The following is a 22,824-nucleotide window of genomic DNA, read 5'->3' as shown; positions in this document are numbered from 1 at the left end:
TCAATAAAAGTCAAACATAGTTTTGAGGATGTTCTATTTTATTAACTATATCATATATTTCTTAGTGGCTGTGTTTATAGTGATATCCCAGCATTCACTAATTCAATTAGGTACATGTTTACAAAGTAAACATAAACTGACAATTCCACCCCCCCCCCCACACACACACATTCCATGTGATCTTTTCCATAGTCAGGATATGATTACTCATAGCAATTTTTGATCATATATATCTACCATATTGGTTTACTAAGCAGAATATATATTTTACAAGGGTAAAATATTATCCTGCAAATTCAAAGATTATCCAGCATATCCATTTATGTGATCCTGTATCCCAAGTAATTAATCTCTCTGGAGAACAATGTACTTACGAGTACATTTACCTCTATTTACAGTGAACTGTAACATAAGTGTCAAATCCATTCCAATCATATGAGGCAACAGTTGATCAAACATTTCCACTATAAATACACTGGGATCTAGAGGAGAAACTCACAGAACCATTGTGGTAACAGTTAGTTTATTGCACTGAGTCCCACAGTCTAAATTTTTTTTAGTTCATGATGATTGGACAACTGAGGATATCAGGTAATCACTCAATACTTCATGAATATCCAATGAAGATGATCGTTTCTTCCAGAGATCCTTCCCAGAATGACCAGTGAAATTTCCAGAAGGAGCTTGCTGTTTCTTAGAAGATGATTTGGTTGCCTTGTCTGTGGACTGCTTCACACTGAGTCATCTTTTAAAGGGTGTGAAGACTCACGCACAAAGAGTAGTCTCATGCCGGTATTCTGACCTAGTTTAGAATGAGGTGTAGCAGAAGTGTTAGACACCACCATCGATCCCAGAAAATACACACACAGCTTGCTACCGACGGTAATTAGACACTAGTGTACAGTCAATACATACACTTACGGTCAATACCCACAACACAGTGTACATACAGTAGCAGCGATTGACATCTTGGGTATAAAAAAAGATAACAAGGTATCACGTTTCATTACTGTCTGCAAGAAGAAAACTTCACTTGCAAGCAACGGAAAGTTAACTTTTCAGAGCGCGGTTTGGGGCGAGTCTTCAATGCCTTTAAGTCATCTGCAAGAGAAATTCAGCTGTTTTGACTGGACAATCAACGATGAACACCATTCATTCAGTTGTTGCATAGCTCATCCTGTGGTCAAAGCTGCTAACTGTGCCCTGAGGTCAGTCACTTGGCTGGTCACTTTAGATTGGTGGGTGCAGAGCTCCTGAAGAATGCCTATATATTGAAAAGATACAGTAAAGAATTATTGTTGTATATAAAATTGCATGTACTGTAAGGGGCTCATATTAGCTCTAGCAGCAAGGTATGGTACCACCTTTCATACTTTGAATTCTGTAGCAGATTGAAGCCCATTACAAGAGACTTTAGATACCTACACATGTAGGTCTCCAATATGAGGGAATCACCAAAGAAGGAATATGCCCTCACCAAAAGAGAAGTAAAAGTTTAGAACGGTGCAGAACAAACTAAACTGGAAGACTGCCATAGCCATAGCCATTCCCTCGAATATCAACTGTTAAGTGTTTTTGGAAAATATTATAATTTGGGTACTTTTAAGACTTTCAAGGACTACAACTTTTTCAAGGACTTACAAGTGCCTGTGAGCACCCTGATTACAATACACGCTGTGAGCAATTCTAGGGACTTGGGAAAATTTAACAACTTCAATGATATACGTTTGAGGGATGCTCCTTTCTAAATGTAAGACTAGTAACACAAACAGGATAAGGCAATCTTTCAATGAATCTCATTTACCATTAAAAAACACTAGTGTTACTTTTAACTCTTATTTTAAAAGCTAAAACCAAATTGACTACATACTTTTACGGTGCATTACATTTTGCCCCACAATAATTCTGGTCTATATTCTTGGCAATTTGCTAGAAAGTCCAAATCAAACAAAAGCTAAAGTAGAATATGTATGATAGTCTGTATGGTGTTCAGATTCTAATAAAACTCGGACAGTCTTGGTGTCTTTCCAACATTTTTTTGCAAATTTAATATTTGACATGGATGGTATCTTATTTCAATAGTATGACTATAGTACTAACATACTGAATCAAACTTACTGTCAAGTTCATCAGGTTCTTCTTCTAGTTGTTTACAAAGCTTCAGTGTCTCCTCTGCTGGACTTTTCTTGTCTCCTGGTCTCTTTGTGCCCCATTTTTCTTCTAACTTTGCCCTTTCCACTTCCTAAAATTAGAAGTTAAAGAGACACATTGCATTGTAGTAATTTCGATAAATTCCTTGTAATACCTTAACTGCCTGAAGATAAAAGTATCATTCATAGAAATCTTACTTGTTTGACAGTATGGTCCATGCTATAAGATTCTGTCATGAAGGATCGTACTTGTTACAGTTCTTATCGGCTATTTTTCCTCTCAGAAATACTGTTGTTATTCGTTTCTTTTGAAGTATCTTTGTTTTGCTTCTGTAAAGTATACTGCCATCTTTCAAAATATAAAGCAGTAAATAGGCATAACACTAACCACAAATACCATCTCATTATGAAAGAATGCTTTTTACTATAGTAACCACTAACCAGTAAAAGTAACGTTTCTCAAGCTTGATAATTATATGGGCACAACAATAGAGATCTTTAAGAAAATTATCACAGTGATCTAATTATGGGCATTATATTAGGCAGCTATGACTGTGGGTTCATGCATCTGTGATGTTTTCAAAGATTTCTCTGTGACTGTCCTGTAAATCTTCTTTTTGTTTTTTTTTGTTCAGGAATTCCATGGCGATTCCATCATCCTGCTGATATAGGCCTACCACTTTCAGCCTAGCATGTAACTTATGTTGTTGACATCGAATTATTTCTATTATGGGCCTAGTTCTGCGAGATTATTGCAGCGGTTGTATGCATCACTAGTTGCCTACCAGTGATAGGTTTCCAATTTCTACTGACAGTTTACGAATATTCATTTTGCGCCTTCGCAGTTCCATGTCAGTCTCAGCCTTTTGCAACAAAACTGATTGGTAATGGCTGCATTTTTGCATATTCTCTGCCAGTTCTGTTGGTCTGCAAGACGACATGTTTAATTTCATAGTAACCAGTCTCGCGAAACTATCGACTTATAATGTATAAACCGTATATGAGTAGATGTGCGAAACTTCCATGCAGCTTAGCTGAGTTAGACACATTTATTTTTTATTGGTAAACATTGGATTGCCAAAGTTGGGGGCGTCGTCGTTGTGTCCTGAAAATGTATGATTGCGCGGACATTTTGCAGTTTCTACAAGGGCCACATGCTACTTTAATAAGAATAATTTACTGCTTGGTCGTGGGATTTAGATTTTATTAGTTTAATTATTTTGCCCACCAGTATAGCTATTTCCATATATGCTGGGCCAGTGGGCAACATTGGATCTTGAGTTTCGAGACAATTACCTTAATAGTTATTACAGTGATCATCCGGCCAACAAACCCCTGCTCGTACTTTGTTTTAAGAAAGTAACAAGGCCTATTCAACCTAATTATTTCATTTATTCCAGGATGCTATAGCTAGCTATACCGTACCCGGCCCAGCCACTCAACTTCAAAAATGTTAATGATAACTTGACATGTGGAATAGTTCTCACGCTTCTATTTGAAACAGGCGCGTAGCCAGGAATTTGCTAAGGGAGGGGCGAAAATGTCGGCAAACTATCAGAGCCGTAGATACGGTATTGTAAACTATCTAAGAGTAGCGCCACATGATGTGTTGGCGCGAAGCGCACAAGAAAATTTTGGCTGAAAATGCCTCCCAGATCGCTGGAAATGGCACTTCCCAGGCCTTGTAAGTGGAATCTTAGCATTTTCTCTTTTGAAATTACTAGTGATATCATAAAAAAATATGCTCAAGGCGGGGGGGGGGGGGGGCGGCTGCCCCCTTCGCCCCCCCCCCCTTGGCTACGCGCCTGATTTGAAATACTAGGCCACCAATATTTGTGTTGTTGCTTTTATGCATTTCTCTGATATGAAAATGAAATTGTTGGCAAAATAATTTACCGGAAGGGAAATAATAATTTACTGGGTGGGCAAAATAATTTACTGCGTTGGCAATTGCCTGACTATTGAAACTGACGCTGTTTCCGTATTTCTTTGTATATACCCCAGACGGAAAAAAGAGAGGATTTAGTTTATTTCGTAGCATTGCCAGTTACATTCCCTCAATTATATAGATTTAACAATACACCATTAATTTAATAGCTTTGTTTGAGGGAAGTGCCATTGGCCTATACTCAGATACTATGAGCGTAACTAGTGTAATCCAATTTTCTATGGTTTTCCTTATTTTTAGTATTTTCAGCTCAGCTGAAAGCTTTCTGCTGAGCTATAGCAATCGTACGATTTGGCTGAAATTTCGTCAGAGGTTTGTGCGAGTTAAGTTTTCATACATGCGATCATATGTCTTCAATTTAAAGTTCGTTCGACGTCACGAGGGGTCATTTTTTAACGTAAAAAAGCTACTCCTCCTAGAGCGTTTGTCCAAATCTGCTGAAATATGATGTGGATATAAAGTTTGAATGGTGGTGAACCAAAGTTGCTCAGGAAGCAGGGCATTCTGTGATATTTTCAGCTATGATGAAATGTAGCCCACAGATATGCAATGATCATGAAATTTGTTCTCAGTGACTTTTATTTAGTAATGACCAGTATTGATTTTGGCGTAAAAAGCATAATTTTCCCGTCATTTTGGGAAATAATTCCACCCGTGCGAGACTTGATCAAGTGTGGAATACGACATGTGAGAATGACCCATATTGTTGGAGCCGATTCCGATTTCTGCTCTTGAACGTTTTTGTGTGGTACGTTGATTGTAAACATTTAGTTGCAGGTCGTTCTATTATTGTATGGGTGCAATTTTCGTGAGCAGTTTTTTGGTCAGCACAATTCAAACGTGATATCCACAACATTTCAGCAGAGGAATACTTTTATACGTTTTCGTTCTATTGATTGCATGAATGAAAACTACGTGAAGTACATATATGTACTGTTGTTTCTTTGTTTTTGCAATGGGGCATATTTTATCCCTGGTAAAAATTGTAACGACCTATTGCATAAAATATGTTCGTGACAGTGTTTCCACTTTGAAGGAAATTTCCCGGAATACAACAATATCTGGATTTTTTTTCGGAGACTAACAATTAAGAGCGGTTCCTTATACACCCTACAGTAATTAAGGCTAATCTGTCAATATTTCAATATTGAAATCAGTCCATTTCCGGGAAAAGTTACAATACTTTTTCATGATAGTCATCTATCAAACCTAAATACAGTTTTAAATTCTGGTTTAAAGATACTGCAAAGACAGCTTTACATTTTAAGTAGCCTATTCAGTATTCAAAAACACAACTAAAGAGTTATCATTGCCGTTTTGACTTTTCAAAGTTGTTCAACCTTTTATCATTGTTTATTGTAACAACAAAACGTCACATTTGTCTTTATGTATTTGATTTGTTTTTTACAACTTTCTAGCATTGTAACAAACTATGTCGGCTAAGAAGGAGTATAAGGCAAGGGGGGAAGGGGAGGGGAGGGGGAAGGGAGGGGGGCGGAAGGGGGGGGGCGGAGGGGAGGCGGATCTGACCCGGGGGAGGGGGAGGGGAGGAGATGGGAGGAAAGGAAATGACAGCGTTATCCCACCTAGGTTTGTCTTATAGTTTCGCACAAACAAATGGATAAACTGCTCAGAAATATGCCAATCTAAACAAATTTCTCAAGTAGAAGATTAGCTGAGTTTCTGCAAAGCGGCTGCTCTTGTTTGCTCAAATAAGTAAAGCCACATTTCCCTCTTATAACTACATAGCTGGCTGCATGCTTTTGTTCACCCCGAGCGGGCCAAGCCGAAGTGTGTACCAAGACAAATGTTTACACATTGTTTGCTAGTTTGTGTATAGGCCTAGAGAAATAAGTCTTGATTTGCGAGGGCGAATTATTTAAGGAGATACCGCAGTTAATATTGGATGAACTTCTTTTAAAGCAGCATGTTGCAAATTTGTCAAAGTCAAGTCAGATATTTGCAAGATATAGACATACCCGAATTGTTTTAAGTCTACTGATATAGGCAGATCGATATTTATTCTATACTGTTACAATAGCGGCGTATGAATTAACAACACTGAAGAGCTGAATACGGCCCCTCATTTACAGTGACGTTTTCCATTTCTATCAGAGACATATTTTGTAAGGGCTGCATTTTAACATTTTACGCTGTCATGGTATATAAGGAATATATATTGAGAAATAATTATTAGAAGGTTTATGTGTTCAAGCTTAATTAAATTAACCCTCATGCCTGTCGGTAGCTATCTGCCAAGTTTGTTTTGGCGATCTCTGAACAGATATTTTTCCTAAGATCCATGCATTACTGGACTATGATATATGTATTTAAAGATAAGTGTATATAGGAATGATCCCAAAGTTCTGTTACACTTTCCCAAGACCTCCGATGTAACATCACAACTTATTCGAAATAAAGTTAATCGTCGCGATTGCGAAGTGTTCAATATATAATTGCAGGCCAATGTATGTACTCTGCGAAATTCTCCTCGTATATGACTTCCTATACCTTTTGTTTTAAACAGAAAATACGGTACTTCAATGAAAAACATCAATATAGTTACTCAAGGGAGATGTTAAACCACCCCACCCCACACCATCCCACCCTACCCCCACCCACCTCAATTCCAACCATATGGTGTTGAACTGTTCCGTTCTATTGGTTAAAAAAAAAGTACATAGGCCTATATTTGATTCTTTTTCATGTTAAGCATCTCAAAAATGTATAGCCTCAAAATTGTGGTTTTCAACATCAGTCCTATATATCCAGTTCTGCTGATATATTACTAGCTGCTGGGTGGAGGGAGGGCGGGAAGGGGACTTAGGGGCCGGGGTGTCCCCCTCTCCTTTGAGACATTTTGGTCAAGTGGATAGTGCTTAGTGCAAAATTGTGCTTTAGTTTGCAAATTTGTAATCATTGTTGAAGATTTTTCGACTGTTTAGGTCTTACCGCATATACATGTTATATATGTTAGAACATTATACACTATAAGATTTTTGTAACAATCTGTCTGCTCGCCCCCCTCCCCGGGCTCTCCATCAATTAGTATACTTGGTGGCGCTTCTGTATACAATCCGTGTTGGAATTAACTATATCACTTTAATCACCCACACGAACCCTCAATTAGAGAAACCCGGAGAGTTGTTCAAGCAGGGGAACAGACAAATTGTAAATAATGTATATACTACTATATATTTATATATATATATACTTCCAACAAGAAACAGAACTTTGGAAGCCACTTCATTCATTAAGCTGTTAGTCAATTAAATCTACCCGGGCGATGGCTTTGTTTACTCGTCATTGGCAATGGGGACTCGTTAATCATTTACTATAAGTGATTAATATATTAAACTTCAACTCAGTAACGATGTACAGAGGCGTTGGTGTAGCCTACTCTTCCTCTGTTAGTCCTTATTTCAGTTCTACATGCACTAACAGCTTGGACACAATGGAGGATAGTCGTCTGAGGCTAAATCAAATTGTTCTGTGGCTTACAAGTCCTTACTCGGTAGCAAATGTACAAAAATTCTTCGGAATAAGAAAACTGAAACCCAATGAAGTAGAAAAAGATGAAGACGCCAAGGAAACTACTGACGACGGACAATTTAATCAATCTAAGGGGAAAGATACTACCGAGGACCATCCTTGGCGTAGTAGGCTGAAGCCTGCAGCAGAGAGCCATCAATTCCACGTGGACTACGCAATAGATAATTGGTTCTGGTATGGACTGTTCAGGTTTGGAGCTTTACTGGGGGATGATGTCTTCTACTACACATTTATACCGTTCTGGTTCTTCAATGTTAACGTCATTGTGATACGCAAGGTGGCCTTGATATGGGCTACTGTCATGTACGTGGGACAGACCTCCAAAGAGGTATGTAGTATATATATATATATATATATATATATATATATATATATATATATATATATATATATATATAGATATATATAGATATATATAGATATATATATATATAAATATATATATATATATATATATATATTTGTGTGGGTGCGTGTGTGTGTGGGTGTATGTGTGTGTAGGTAGGCCTAGTAGTTTTTGTATACAGCACCGGTTGGTGGATCCAGGAATCTAGGATGAGGTGACACAAAAGAGGAGTATCGGAATTACCACTCAAAATAGCGGTATAATGTAGGAAAACATCGATTAAACCCGAGAGATGCTCGCGCATAAAAGCGTGAGGCATTGATAAGTAAAATTATGTTCGCCGCTAAGTTTCAGGGCCAAAAACTTTCACAAGAGGGGCAACGGGCCCCATCATGTTCCCCTCTTTGGATCCGCCGTGACTCCTGTGATGTTGCTATAGAATAGAATTACCCCCCTCCTTCCCAACTCCTGTACGTTATGCCTTCTGTGTTTCACCCGATCACGACATAAATCGCACATTACAACTGTGTAATGTTCTTTTGTCAATGTCTGCACTCCCGGCGTATATTATACGTATACCGATCGATTGCAACGTATGTCGCATAATTTTGAAGCGAAATCAAATGTCTGGTCTTTGAGAGTTTAACAGCCATGTGACCAGGGTACAAAATGGTGGTCTGGCTGGATGACGGGAAGCTGGCGAAGGACAAGGAATGGTATGGTTAGTATTTATACGTGCATGATTAAATCGCTCGATCCTTACATTCATCTAGGCATTCTAGTGCAGTGGCGGCGGAACCGGGGGGGGGGGGGCTTTGGGGGGCTCAGCCCCCCCAATAAAAAAAGTTGAGGGGGCAAATGCATGATAAGCCCCCCCCCCCAATATTTACCAAGGCTCCGAAACGTGCATCTGCCCATTTTTCAATGCATACTTGTCGATCTGTCCGATACACACGTATACTCTATAGGTGTAATAATTTTAGTAATTGCTGGGGGACCCTCGGCCCGTCCCCTGGCTATAGACCACATTGTCACCCCAACCGCGTCTTCACGCCCCGTGAAAAGTGGAAGCAGTGAGTTTGAGTACCGGTAAGCGTAACACAACTTCGTCTTAGGCCAATGACTTGCCTCATTTCAGCCAGTTCTCCAACATCCCCTTACTTAGTGGCGGAGCGTCCTTATATACAGTCAGGGGCGGATGCCCCCCCCCCCTGACGGACTCAAATGGACGGCTGGCGCCCTTTTCAGCTTTTCACTACTTTTTACTTATTCGAGATTTTTGACTATTTTATTGCGCTCTCATATACCTATTGACATTTGTCATATTCTGTTGGTGTAATTTTCCGACAAAATGGCGACGACACCTATTTATTCTCCGTTTATCTGCAAATTAGCAAGGCCCCAGAAAGGGTCATTTCCTGCAATCTAGGGAGTATCTTTACTGAAAAATTTTCTGTACGCTCCGCGCCAACCTGTGGTGGCGCTCCGCTTAGATAGTGTCGAAAGCGCCCCTACAGACCATTCTTGCCCTCCCTGACCAATGCTCTAGCTCCGCCACTGCCCTTACTACACTCAAAAACATCTTTGCGAGTACACTACGAGTAATAGCTACTCTCTTAAAAAACAATCGAATATACAAATTACAATGATTTACAGACTTTTACGTGCAACCTGAGAAATTGCAGGCTTGAGACCTATATTTTAGGGCTAGGTATTCGCAGCATAAAACACTCGGAAAGTGCCGTTTCCGGCCATCTGGGGGTTTGAAAAAACCCAAAATTTTCTTGTACGATCCGCGCCAACCGATGATTGAAACGACTGAAACGCTGTACAACTTCTGGGAGCATCGGAATTTTCAAAAGGTCATGGTTCCTTATCGTTTTTTCTTCTTGAATTAAATATGATATTCAAGCAAATAGTTAACCATTGACTTTTTGAAGAAACAATGTATATGCCTTCATTTAAGACTGATATAACACATCACGTGATGCGTCGACTGTTCGGTTGCCGGGAGAGAGAACATTCCTCGCATTGCAATAACGATCCACATGGTCAACACCCCCCCCCCCCACCGTACCCACCTCCAAGTGCGCAACCAAGTGCTTTTGTCGAACAATAATTCGAACAATAATTAATCTCATCGCTCCCATATATGGGAGCGCCTCCCTATAGGTAGGATTTTAATTTTCCTGTGTAACTACTCTCGAGGGGGGAGGGGTGACCCATTGTGGGTACCCCAGGGTGACTAAGGAAGAGTTCAAAACGTGTGTGTCCAATTTGTGTCAAAAACTTCTCCTGAATGGCCAGCCAATTTTCTTCATACTGGGTGGGATGGTACCCCAGGGTGAACCCTTGTCTCGCAGATCCCCGGAACCAAAGGTAAGGGTCAGATGTCAAAATGTGATTTATTTGAGATCTTGAATTGACATAGAACTTTCACAGGTTTAATGAAACTGCCAAGTAGTATATTTTCCTGCGATTGCCAGATTGTGTTTAATAATAGATTTGTTCATTTGAAAACAGTGTTTGCTGGCGATGAGATATGCATGCAACTCCGTGGATTGCCCTCTTGTTATGGTTGTTGTTTATTCATTTGCACCTCCGCATATCAACTCAACAGTAATAATAATAATAGTGATAATAAATGCAAATTTATATAGCGCCAATATCCAGAGGAAAACCAATGCTCAGTGGCGCTATTGCTCAGGGAAGACAGTCAAAAATAGATAAGTTTTGAGTCTTTTTTTGAAAATGTTGGATGCCGACTTGATGTGCAGTGGAAGTGAGTTCCAAAGAGTAGGAGCGGCATTAAAGAACGATCTTTGACCAAATGACTAGGTACATGGAGCAGTAGCTGATTTGAGGATCGGATAGAGCAGTAGTGCCTCCTTTAAGTTTGTGAGCTGGGCTGAAATGTGTTAACCTGCGAAATTGTTTAGCAGTACAAAACTCTTTCATCAGATCATGGTTCGCTTGTTTATTCCCTAATTTCTCTGAATAATATACTAACATTTCAAACCATGCAATGTATGCCCAGCTTTATGCAGGGCGTTTGTTAAACCGATGTTGCACGATTTAGTACATTGGCAATACATGTATATAAACTGAACCGGAGTTGTATATTGAAACACTGTTCAAGGTTAAGTTTTATTATGTTACCTGCCTTTAATGAGCAGATCATGCGTTCAGTTATTACAAGCGATGACTGTTACGTATATTTATGTTCATTTTTATAGTACCTTGGACAAGTAGCCAATCTGCCAGAACATTTGTTAGGTGTAATAACTTCATTCAAAACCTGTTGTAAGTTTATGAAACGCTCTTTCGTTTCCAAGATATACACATTTGAAGTTTTGATAAATCTGGGAAACTCATTAAATATGCGCAAACTATGACGTGGAGTGTTGCGCTCATCAAAATTTCTTGTTTTGGCCCTTAATAAGTTAAACCCCCTAATTACAAGCCCACATATATCATTTGAATAATGCGATGTTCCTCGAATTAGGCCACAAACCTGAGTTTAGTGTCCTTGAAATGAAGGTTGTGAATGCAAAGGCATAACGTTACAGAACATTTGGCAGCCGGCTCCCTTTACATCATCAATATGCATAATAAGCCAAATAATGAATATTAATAAATAACACTATAGAATTAAGAAAAGACTTGTAAAATGGTCAATCTTTGATGGATTTTGATGGGACTTGCAGCTATGTTCATCGTTTCTAATGCATATTATAGTGATTAGGACAATGTTGTTAATGGATGTCCGTAGACCTTTTAATAGGTCCTGTATTACACATATTGTCCTATCATTATCTCCGTTTCCATGTGTAGGGCTATATATCACTTTGCGTAACACCGTCATAATCACATGGTAACAGTCTCGTTCCCAAAGAGATACGGGGCTTGAAAGTGGGTTAAGTTGTTTGATTCCCGTGCCCATGTTCTATCTCGGGTGACTTTCATATGACCGAACTACGCCGAATTGTCATACACTTTATAATGTTTATCCGATTTTAAAAGTTGACCCAAGAGTCCTTGGTATTTTCTGTTTCATTTTCGTCATGGTGAAATGCATGTTAGGAATGCCACAGTATGTATGTATGTGTGTGTGGGTATTTATTTATATATCTATATTGTATCATATAGTATACATTATACACGAATGACAGGCACAATGATTCTTCGTGCGTAGTTGAGCGTTGTAAGGTATTCACGGTGCATTCTATAATCACAATGCGATATCGATCAGTTCTGTTAACCCTGTTTGTACACATCTATACGTATAAAAGCCCTGGTACTCCATGGCGCATGCCCATTTGCAAGTTACCTGCAAACTGCAAATAGACAGCCTATTTTATTTGTGTAACTACAACAACACGTTAAGCTATAACACTTGAACAGGCAAATTCTGCAATAGTTGGAAGCTTCGGTGAACACCAACTATTTACACCGCTCACTGTATACAGGGGAAGTTGTGAAGCAGTTGAGTTCTTCCAGACCGTTCATCTCATGAACTGGTGTTCAATTTCATGTTAATCTTAATTATTTTCAAGTTGGCATGGCGGCGAGTAATAACTTGGCTATAATCTTCCAATTTGAAGACTCAACAGTACTAAGTTCGGAAGCTGTCGCCAAAGTTCAAGCTTTTTTTGGACTCGAGAGGACTTTTGCCAAGGAAATATCTTGTAATGGGTCTGAGTCTGAGACCCCGACAGACGGATCCAATGTATCGAAAGAGAACGGTCAGAGAGGTCCGATTAAAACAATGTCGTCTCAGGAAAATAACAATGGAACGATAGATCAACAGAAGTTTATGTCCTACCCTAAATCTCAGATGGATTATCAAGTATCAAATTACGTTTGGTATTGTTTATTCCACTTTGGAGCATTTTTGGGTGATGATGCGTTTTATTATACATTTTTTCCTTTCTGGTTATTTAACATCAATTCATTTGTGATTAGGCGCGTCCTCTTACTATGGGCAATAACTATGTACGTTGGACAGTCAAGCAAAGAGGTAAGATCATCGGGTGGTAATATTTTCTGGACGATATTGGCGTTCGATGTCTATGTGGGTTGTGATACCAAGCAATAGTAGCCACTGACCTAAATATAAATAAAGCTCTATATATAAAGCAAGCAGTAACCAGGGGGAGGGGAGGGGGAGGGGCATGGTCCACTCTCTTACAAATGTGGCTTATATACGCTAAGAAACACACGCTAAGAAATGAAGCTTGTAGCGTATAGCTTGATGGAAATTATAGCATGATTTTAAGTCAGTATAAGCCTTCTTACCAAAACACTTGAACATCCTCAGCACGGCCCACTGTAATATTTGTGCCCCGGCCCCTCCTCCAACCCCAATAAAACTCCGGGCCTTTAAATTTCGTTTAGATCAGTGAATATGTTAGATATCCCAAGTTAAAGCTGCCACTTGCGTTTATACAAATACAAGACAGCTAGTAGTATATTTGAAACACATTGAAAAGGATTGAAGTGACCTGTAACTTGAACTGGGTAAATGTAATGTTTACAATTATAAAGGTAAGCCTGTAATGGGAGATCGGACGCGGATCCATGCATGGGTGAAGGTGCACGCCAGCCAACCCCCTCCCCGTCCTCTTCTACTCGACAGCAAAAATAAACATCAAAACTATTTATTACCGACCTTGTGTTTCTACCTAATGAGATATTTAATTTGTTGACGTCTCTTATTTTCCGTTTTAGGGTGGGGTGGGGGTGGTCGAATTCAATTACTCCAGCGGGTGATCCCTTCTTTGTAAATTCCTGAACCCGGGCCCTGTTTATGAAGAGTATATATTCCCATCGCAAAAGCCTACAGTGGCGTATTCATGGGGTCTGCATGGTGGTGTAAAGCTGGGCTTGTGGAGGACCCTCGGAGAACGGCCACTATTCCGAGAGCAGATTAGCTTAATTAATGATTGTCATACCCGTATCCGGGTCACAGAGTACCGGCAGTGATTAACCGTGCAGGAATGGAGAATAAGTTTATATCTCACAAGCTGAAGTTGATATAGGCCTGAATATATAGAAACGCACCTTACATCATTTCCATATTTACCTTGTAATCAAAACAGATAACGATATGCATATACTTCTTTGTCTGATAAGGATATATACTCTCTGCATCAATAATAAACAAACTAAACGCTTCCCGCCTTATGTATGTACAGAAAAGTTAACCTTAACGCTGTTCGCCCTATGTGTGCGCAGACAGTTCACAATTTGTGTGACCGGGTAGTATATAACCACCACCGAAACCTCTACATGTGTGTTGAGTTAGTAATTATGGCCGAAAGTATACTAGAGTTAAATATTTAACGCATTTTGGTGACACTGGGCACGGATAGAGGTAAGGAGGAAGAGGACATTGGGTAAGGGAGGAAGATGACACCCATCCCAGGTTCAGTGAGATCAGTTTGATAAGGTACAAATGGGAGAAAAGCATGTTTTTTTTTTCTGTCTCATGACAATTAACAATGACGATTATATGTTCATAATACAAAGAGCTGAGAGAATTATTTTACATTGTCCATTTGTCCATTGGTCATACGATGGTAGATCGATACATATAGATATTAATCACATGTATTTATGCAGCTGCAGGTATTCCCAAACAGAGAATTACTCATAGCCCGGTATTACTGAAACCCGTACTGTATATCTGACTGAACACGAACAATATTGTAATAGCTGCTTTATGATCACAAAACAACTATACTTATAAGTATAAGTGTACGCCCACAAAGTAGGCCAACTATAGCGCATTGTCATTAAAAGGTGTGATGTGAGGTTATATTCGTGTATTTGTATATCGATGTTACTCACCATGGGAAGGACGGGTACAGGTTTGGAAAATAATAGATTGACATGGGGTAATGAGTTGAAAGGTGGAGGGGAATCCCTTTAAAATTAGTTTCATTTTTGTTTTTAATGAAAGATAAATGTATTGCTCGCATCTGTCCAAGATCAAATAATTTACCTTTTCTACATATGACATGAACTAGATAGTCATCAATCTTTAAAATCATAACTAACGAACGAAACATGGAAACTATTTCAAATACGAAACTTGCCGAATCGCCTGTTCACTGTATACATGAAGAATGGAAAAGGGACACACCCGGATATAGTGATCAACCATGTGCTCAGTAATGTAATGATTAACAGGTTATCCATATGTGAGTGGATCAAGCTAGTTTCGATTTGTATTTCACCTCATAACATTACCGTAATAATCTACTCAATTATTACAAGGTAAAATGAATATAAATATTAAGGAAACAGGCGAGGATCAAGATAGAATGGGTGCCAGGAGGGTACTATATACCCTCTTTTCAAACGTATGTAAAGCAATGCCGGAGGAAGATGTTCCCAGACTCTCCTTCGTGGAAAGTCCATTTCAACTACCCCATGGCCACACCCCTACTCTCAATTGTAATATTTTTATCTTACTAAGAAGGGGTGTTGTCGTGAGGTCATTAAATACCACTCCCATGTATGCGGTCTGGGGGAACTCCCCATAAGAAAATGTAGACTTCATGATGTAGGTATATAACCCCCCCCCCCCCCCCCCTTTCCGGTTATGCTGTCACTGTTTACTACTAGCCTATGCAAACTTCAAAACTGATATTTTCATTTTTTTCAAGTGTTTTCCTGCATATTTTGTACGATTACTGTATTCTTATTTAACCTTTCGACGTTAAAACAAATTTGAGCCTCTATTTGACTTTCGTTACAGTTCAATCAATGTCTTTTGTTTGTATCAATAGATTTTAAAATGGCCTCGACCCCAATCGCCACCAGTTGTGCCTTTAGAACCTCGGTACTTCAAAGAATATGGAATGCCCTCTACTCACGCTATGGTCGGCGTTCTTATTCCATTCAGTATACTATTCTTGACAATGGATAAAGTTGAGGTGAGTTATATGCGACCGCTTCATTTCAACTTTGTATTGTTATATTCCTCAATCAAAATGTATGAAAGAATAGCTAGTCCTATATAAAGTTCATGTCGTACAATTCGTACCCCCAAATTATTTTGGTATTTAAAAGAAAATTGTTCAAAATTAAACCAGTTTTCAATAGTTCTCTATATATCATGACGGCTCAATCACATCAAATTATTCTAAGATATTAATAAGGTTCGAATTAACAGATTAAACAATTGCAACGATCACTGAATGGGAAGGTGGGCAGGAGAAGGGAGAGTGGGTGGATGTGGTCGGTACAAAAGTTCTTTAAGTGGAATACAAACCAAAAGATCCAAGGAAAGATGTTGGCAATGTTGCCAATAGATCAAAACATTCCAAATTTGTAACTGAATTGAATTGTGCAAAACCAGTCTAAGAAAATAAAGATTGCAATAAATAAAGAAAAGCGTGAGAAATTCAAGTATATGTGATCCTATCATATTTAGACTTACTTAAGTCTTTGATCCTATATTTAGGAACATTAAGCTTGTGATATCTCCTAAGTTGAATGGTAAAAACTTGATCTGTTTTAGAGAAGTTATTCATTAGAAGTATAATCATATCCTTTGTTATATAGATCTACAATCAATAATGGTGGTTGGGTTTACTTTTCCGATCAACAGTTGGAAATTGTTTTTTATCCTTCTTGGTTACTTGCCTTAGGCAGGCAAGTATAACCTATGTAGTCAAGTCGGTGTGTGTGTATGGGTGTGTATAGATATGTGTGTATGTTGACGCCCTAGCTTGTACACACGATATCTCAAGATACTACTTCAGCAGTGCTCATATTTGGCACGTGGCTTACTCATAATTATTATAAGAACTATATTTTTTTTTAGGTGGAGGTCAATTGTCATTTGGGGTCAGCAGAGGGCAAAATGTGTAAATTTCATAAACTCTGTATATTGCCAGAACCTGGACACCAAAGGAGCTCATATATATATGATAGAATAGCCTTATGTATAGTGTTAAAGTTTTTACACAATTTGGTGTAGGTTGGAGTTCATTTAAGGTCATCGGGGGTTAAAACTTGAAATCCTTGTAATCATGATATCTCCAAATACGAAACTTTGTTGGCTCTCCTATTTTGCATGTGCCTTCCCCATAGTTAGTACAAGAACCTATTGTTTTGGGTGGAGGTAAAAGGTCATTTGGGGTCATCAAAGCCCATACTCTGCAAAGCTTTATGAACACAAACTTGAAAACACGATATCCCAAGATAGGTTACATCACAGAGCTGATAATTGGCATGTGTCTTTCTTATAGTGAGTGCAAGAACCCTATTATTTTAGGTGGAGGTCAAACGTCATTCGGGGTCAGCAGAGGTCCAAATGTCAAAATATCCAGTGGATCTCAACATGTTCACTTTAAAAAATAAAAATGCAAATTCAGTATTTTTCTCTGTCTTGTTCATCGTTGTGGTATAATGTCACAAGATTCCCAGTCATCAAACCATGTAAAGCACTGACTCTGTTTAGATTTATAGGCTACTCCATCTGCAGTATGAACTTCAGCCAGGGTTAGCTTGCAACTACTCTTGTGCTGCACGTGTAATGTATTTAAAGGCAATTAACCGCTGGGAGGGGTTTTCCCTCTGGTTATAAGATAATGTTTGGGTATCAATGCCGACACACTTCCGAGGTAGCTTATTATGTTTATGAATCCAATGGAAAAGTCTACCCTATAAAAGCTGAACACGCAAGGTGTCGTACGTGCATGTATAATGTGTTTCTGTTCTTTCCCTCTATAGTATTCCATACCAATAGGTTTCCTGGTGGCTATGGCGTGGACGACTCTCGTGTGTCTTAGCAGACTTTATAAGGGAATGCACTATATTTTGGTAAGATCACTCATGTATGTATAAACAATGGAATAGGTGGGCTGGAGAGGGGGGGGGGGGGAGTGGGTTGTAGCAAATTTGCATTTGCAGAATGAACTTGTATGTAAAACTTACATTATCTCATTATTAATCGACGTCGTCAAAGGCACCCTAATGACGTACCCCCTTCCCACCACCTTCTCCCGAATTAAATTCTAAAATAACATGCGGCATTGAAGTGCTTGGAAGTGCAGAGCTCCAGTTCTTACGGGGAAGAGCTGGGGTGGGGTCATGAATCAGGCAACACCCACTTGGTAACGTAAGAATTAAAATAATTTTCCGTTAACTTTCGCTCATATTTCTTTCCCTATTTTTCTTTGGGGGGGGGTATCAAGAGGGGCGTAGTGCCTTCAGTGGGGTAAGAGAAATTTCCCCGCGCTCAATTCATTCTTTGTAAATATTATATAGGCTAGGTTCTCTTCACTTAGTTTCCCCCATTCCTAAGATTGATATATTCTCGACGAATCACTGGAAATACCGTCAGTACATAAATGTACGGTGATTCTTAAAATAGTGATTACATCACATGCACATGTTTGCAATGAGCTCATATGAGTGAGCCTCACTTCATCAAAACCGCTATTCTTAAGTACATATAAGCGGTTTCATAGTTACACACACATCTAAACTCGTCCACTTCCTTTCGCACACAGTTTAGAGTTTTAGAGTACAAAGGTTAGTCCAGTCAACAGACTTAGTTGATAAACAGACCGTAAAATTGAAGCAGTGTTTACATTTCTTCGTCTTTGACAATATACTTTGTTTTAGTTACCACCCGAGAAGTGTGGTTTCGTATTATAACAAGTAAACTGTTATTCCCTTTAGTGTTATATATTGCTGCTGAAAAATGAGGGCGTATCAAGTATCCTCGGTCAGAATGGGAAAGTCACATTCTCGGTCTTCCAGCTTTTGGTCATTATGTGTTTCAAATAACTGACTAATTACATATTCCGCCTCATGTAAAGACCACTAACAGCTACAGAAAGACTTCACTCATTACTTACAATAATGGTTGCATGTTATGATATATTTTAAAGGTGATCAGTATTGCCCCAAAATATGCTAGAAAGTCAAATAAATGGTCACTAATGCTCAAACTACAAGAAGCATATTGCTCCAACCTCCCACGTCTACTACACATCTAAATGTATTTCTGCCAACTCTACCCCACTTCTACATGTATTCCCCCACCTCTACCCCACTTCTTAATGTATTCTCCCATCCCTAAATGTATTCTACCACCTCTACCCAACGTTAAATGTATCCCTCCACCTCTACCCCACACCTAACTGTACAGTCTCCCACCTCTGAATGTAGTCCAGGTAGGCGACCTTTACTACTGCCAAGTAATTATTTCCAGTGCAAATTTCAGGTAATCGTTATACAACAATAACCGATATAGTAATGTAAGATATAGCTCCCCACTCGTGACGTCAGTGGGGTAAATCAAGCCGTCAACACTTTTAATGTAAACCGGTCCTTGCTACCTAACGGCTTGCACATCACTGGGCTATATGGTTTTATAGCGCCCCATCAGCTATTCAGAATAAGTCATTTTTTTGCTTTATAAAGCAATACGATAAAATTCTACTGAGCTTTTCAGGTGATCGCAATTTATTAATGTTTTTCCGTGATCAGAATATTGTGACGATAAATTATTTTTAGATAGTATGATGCAATATCTTAATATTTGACCATATGCAAATTAACATATTATGATGTTCAAATACAGATCGTTATACCATTAACCGATATTGACAATTATAGCTATAGCTTATTCATATACAAGATGTTAATGTTTGCTTATCTGAAAATTAACATATAACAATAATCTAGTTTACAAGATCTTAATATCTAAATGTCAAACTATTATAATATGGCAGCCTATACTCAGCATTCAGATACAATACAATATATTTGTATTTAAATACAAATTTAAATACGATTTTCAGATACGAGATCTTAATGTGTAAAAGTAAGTTGGCCTGACGTTTCGATCCTAGCAGGATCTTCTTCAGAGGCTAAATGGCAAGTAACAGTAACAGAAGGGACAAAAACACACCAATTATTACGAGATCTTTATATCTAAATAACTTAACATTACGATATTCAAAAATTCGCAAAGCCTATATCGTAAATATTTCAATACGTCTATTACAATTTCAGATGTAATATCTAAGATACCTCGATATCTAAATATCTCAGTTTATTATATTGTCATTAGTGTATTGAGATAACGAGACTAAAAGCTCTTCTTATCTGAATATCTAACCATTATTACATAATGATACAAGCTCTTAACATGTAAACATCTACAACCATTCAGTTATTGCGATATCAAGATTCAAGTTAGCAATGTCTTAGTAACTGAGCGTTAAGAAATTAGTGTATCTATCTGGCTCTATGAATTCGTTTTTCTATACATATATTTTTTCCACTTTTCTTGTTACAGGATGTCGTTGTTGGAGTTTTATTGACCTTTGCTCTCCTTGGGATGGTGTTTCCTTTCTTAGATAAGATTGACCACTACCTGATGACCGACAAACAGGCCCCTTTACTACTGGCCAGTGCAATCACCTTCCTCTCACTGACCTACCCTTCCCAGCGAGGATGGTCTAGCACCAGAGAGGATACCATCGTCATACTAAGCGTCACCGGGAGTATCTACACCAGTCTATGGCTTAACAATTACTTCCAATGGTTCCCAGATCGATACAACGATGACTTGCCTTCTACGATCACGTGGCCAACCCTCGCCCAATGGGGAGCCATGTTTTGCAGAGAGTTCCTGGGAGTGGCTATTACTCTTTTAGTTCATTGCATTATTAAACCTATCATGCTGGAGATATTATCTTTCGTCTATTCCATAGAAATAAACAGTGAAACAAAGAAATATTTATCGGTGGAGTTTCCATACAAATACGTCACATACACAGTAGTGGTCTTGGTTTGTATGTTGGTATCGCCTTTCGTATTTTCATTAGTTGGACTGTAACGTGCATATTGTAGTAGTATAGTGCCTTCAATGTGAATATTCAGTGCATACTTTCATGCACATATGACGTAGGATAAAAGTAAAACTTCACTTGGTATGATGCGATTGCCGTACGCATGCGTATTGCAGGCAAGAACTGAACAGGTTACCCGGGTTACAAGCCGATTAACATGAAGACTGGATCTTTGTTGTAACAACTTTTCAATATTTTCCAGTTTGATCAAACCGGTTGAAGGGAAACACAACATGACGTGCTAACCCGTGAAATTTTAACCTATAGAAATATGTTCCGTTATAGGACACAATATCACATTTATGTTTTTAATGTGAAACAGGCTTTTATAATTGTTATTATTATTCTTGTTATGGATGTGTGAATGTGTAGTGTTTGTAGTGTTGTGTGTGCGTGTGTGTGTGTGTGTTTGTAATCAGAATCGCCGACTCAGGAGCAATGATCGTTTTAACGCCTTCATTATTTGTATATAATACATAATTTAAACAAAAGACACCAAAAATTACACGAAGAGTTTTGAAACAACTTTTATAATAAATTCCAAGGCAAAAAGAGCGGAGGAAGTCTACTGTAAATCCTTAGGTGGTTTTAATTATTGCCTATTGAGGAGCAAATGCACATTGAACGACTTGAATTTTTGTCTACAATACAGAATTTAACAAATTTAGTCACCATCATTTCCACGAAGAGTTTGAGACAACTTTTTTATAATACATTTCCAAGGTAGAATGAGCAGAGGACGTCTGCTATTTATCAGTAAGGTGGATTTAATTATTTCTTAAAGCCTTGGGGTTTTGACTTTTTCAAAGTTGGTCAAGAAGAAACAAGAAAAATAAAATATGGTTACCCTAATCCTTTATTTGTATTTGACCCAGTTGAGTTTTGAAGCTGGTGACGATGGGATTTGGATCGAGAAAAAAAAAACGTTTTGGAAGGGTTTCAAGTATGGAGCGGTATTATAATCTTTGTCAATCGTAATTATGCATAATTATTTCCAATGTCAGTATATTTGTTTTAGCAATAGGATGAAACATTCGAGAGCCAATAACCAATGAGATATAAATTAACACAATTATTCTGGAAATGTTTAAAGACATGTGGGTCATAATTATTTGTATAGCTTTATCTAATTTGGTCAGCTAGCCGACCAGTTATTAATTCTTGATCAGAATCACCAAAAAAGTTCATGGATATGTCTTATGGATAAACGTAACTTAACTCATAAAGAGTGTAACGTCATGATAATTTTTATAATGGGTTTTATGTGCTAATGTTGTTTATATTGCAATACTGAATAAATAAGAGAAAAGAACCCTAATCATTGTACCATCGTTTTCTTCAAGTCTGTCGTACCACAGTTGAAAAGAGCAGTTGTATAGTCTATGGGCGACCTACCATACTATTTACACCATAGTCCTAGGCCTATGTCCTGTTCTGGGATATGAAGATCGATCAAAAGGAGAATTTTCATATAGCCTATTTGGAATTTTATTGGTCCTTTATCATCCCATTTGATTTTGCAGTATATAACCAATGAAAGCTTTATGAGAATTGTAGGCAAAGCTTTACCATCTGTGAGTAATACTAATCTTTCATGTGATGGTATTGTATACACTCAAGGGCGGATCCAGGAGAGGGGTGGGTGGGGTGGAGGGGCGATCTCTCCCACTTACGTCGAACGAGAAAAAACAAAACAAAAAAACAACTGAATTACAAACTGCCTGACATTTCCGGTATACGGGGTACAGTGAGGCATGTAATGACCTCAGTTCAACAGAAACTCAATCATCTCTGACGTATGGTTTTGGTGTCTTATGGTTTTCTTTCTCAAAACCTGAGGAACCAATCGTGGCAGCGCTTGAAGCTGGCGATAATGAGCCAAAAATTGACCCAACTTTCAATCTTTACTCCAGGCAAGAAAAGAATTGGGAACATTGAAACCGA

The 22,824-nt window shown here is 38.5% G+C and overlaps 2 protein-coding genes across 3 annotated transcripts; one reads left to right on the top strand and one right to left on the bottom strand.

The window, feature by feature from the left end:
- Nucleotides 1-264: 264 nt before the first annotated feature.
- Nucleotides 265-3,198, bottom strand: LOC139971256 (uncharacterized). The gene is made up of 3 exons (XM_071977560.1): nucleotides 2,936-3,198; nucleotides 2,119-2,242; nucleotides 265-1,264 (listed from the first exon to the last, which is right to left on the bottom strand). Exons 1-3 carry the CDS (start codon nucleotides 3,101-3,103, stop codon nucleotides 1,173-1,175), a joined length of 384 nt encoding a protein of 127 aa, XP_071833661.1. The 5' UTR covers nucleotides 3,104-3,198; the 3' UTR covers nucleotides 265-1,172.
- A 4,265-nt stretch (nucleotides 3,199-7,463) lies between these two features.
- Nucleotides 7,464-21,704, top strand: LOC139971253 (sphingosine-1-phosphate phosphatase 2-like). 2 transcript variants are annotated; one of them, XM_071977556.1, is made up of 4 exons: nucleotides 7,464-7,978; nucleotides 15,793-15,939; nucleotides 17,744-17,833; nucleotides 20,325-21,704. In XM_071977556.1, exons 1-4 carry the CDS (start codon nucleotides 7,472-7,474, stop codon nucleotides 20,865-20,867), a joined length of 1,287 nt encoding a protein of 428 aa, XP_071833657.1. In that variant the 5' UTR covers nucleotides 7,464-7,471; the 3' UTR covers nucleotides 20,868-21,704. The 2 variants fall into 2 exon arrangements, with proteins under 2 accessions (XP_071833657.1, XP_071833658.1); XM_071977557.1 differs by lacking the exon at nucleotides 7,464-7,978 and adding an exon at nucleotides 12,255-13,016.
- The last annotated feature ends 1,120 nt before the right edge of the window (nucleotides 21,705-22,824 follow it).

This window comes from Apostichopus japonicus, chromosome 8 (genome assembly GCF_037975245.1).
Source record: "Apostichopus japonicus isolate 1M-3 chromosome 8, ASM3797524v1, whole genome shotgun sequence".
Taxonomy (NCBI): Eukaryota; Metazoa; Echinodermata; class Holothuroidea; order Aspidochirotida; family Stichopodidae; genus Apostichopus; species Apostichopus japonicus.
This window is presented reverse-complemented; position numbering and strand designations above follow the sequence as displayed.

What these genes read in the sequence shown, in the direction of transcription:
- LOC139971253 (XM_071977556.1), top strand. Translation starts at nt 7,472, where the DNA reads ATGTACAGAGGCGTTGGTGTAGCCTACTCTTCCTCTGTTAGTCCTTAT. An exon ending in TGACAATGGATAAAGTTGAG is followed by an intron (nt 15,940 to 17,743) that starts GTGAGTTATATG and finishes TTCCCTCTATAG; the next exon opens with TATTCCATACCAATAGGTTT. An exon ending in AGGGAATGCACTATATTTTG is followed by an intron (nt 17,834 to 20,324) that starts GTAAGATCACTC and finishes TTCTTGTTACAG; the next exon opens with GATGTCGTTGTTGGAGTTTT.
- LOC139971256 (XM_071977560.1), bottom strand. Translation starts at nt 3,103, where the DNA reads ATGAAATTAAACATGTCGTCTTGCAGACCAACAGAACTGGCAGAGAAT. An exon ending in AAATTGGAAACCTATCACTG is followed by an intron (nt 2,243 to 2,935) that starts GTAGGCAACTAG and finishes TTCTAATTTTAG; the next exon opens with GAAGTGGAAAGGGCAAAGTT. An exon ending in AGAACCTGATGAACTTGACA is followed by an intron (nt 1,265 to 2,118) that starts GTAAGTTTGATT and finishes TTCAATATATAG; the next exon opens with GCATTCTTCAGGAGCTCTGC.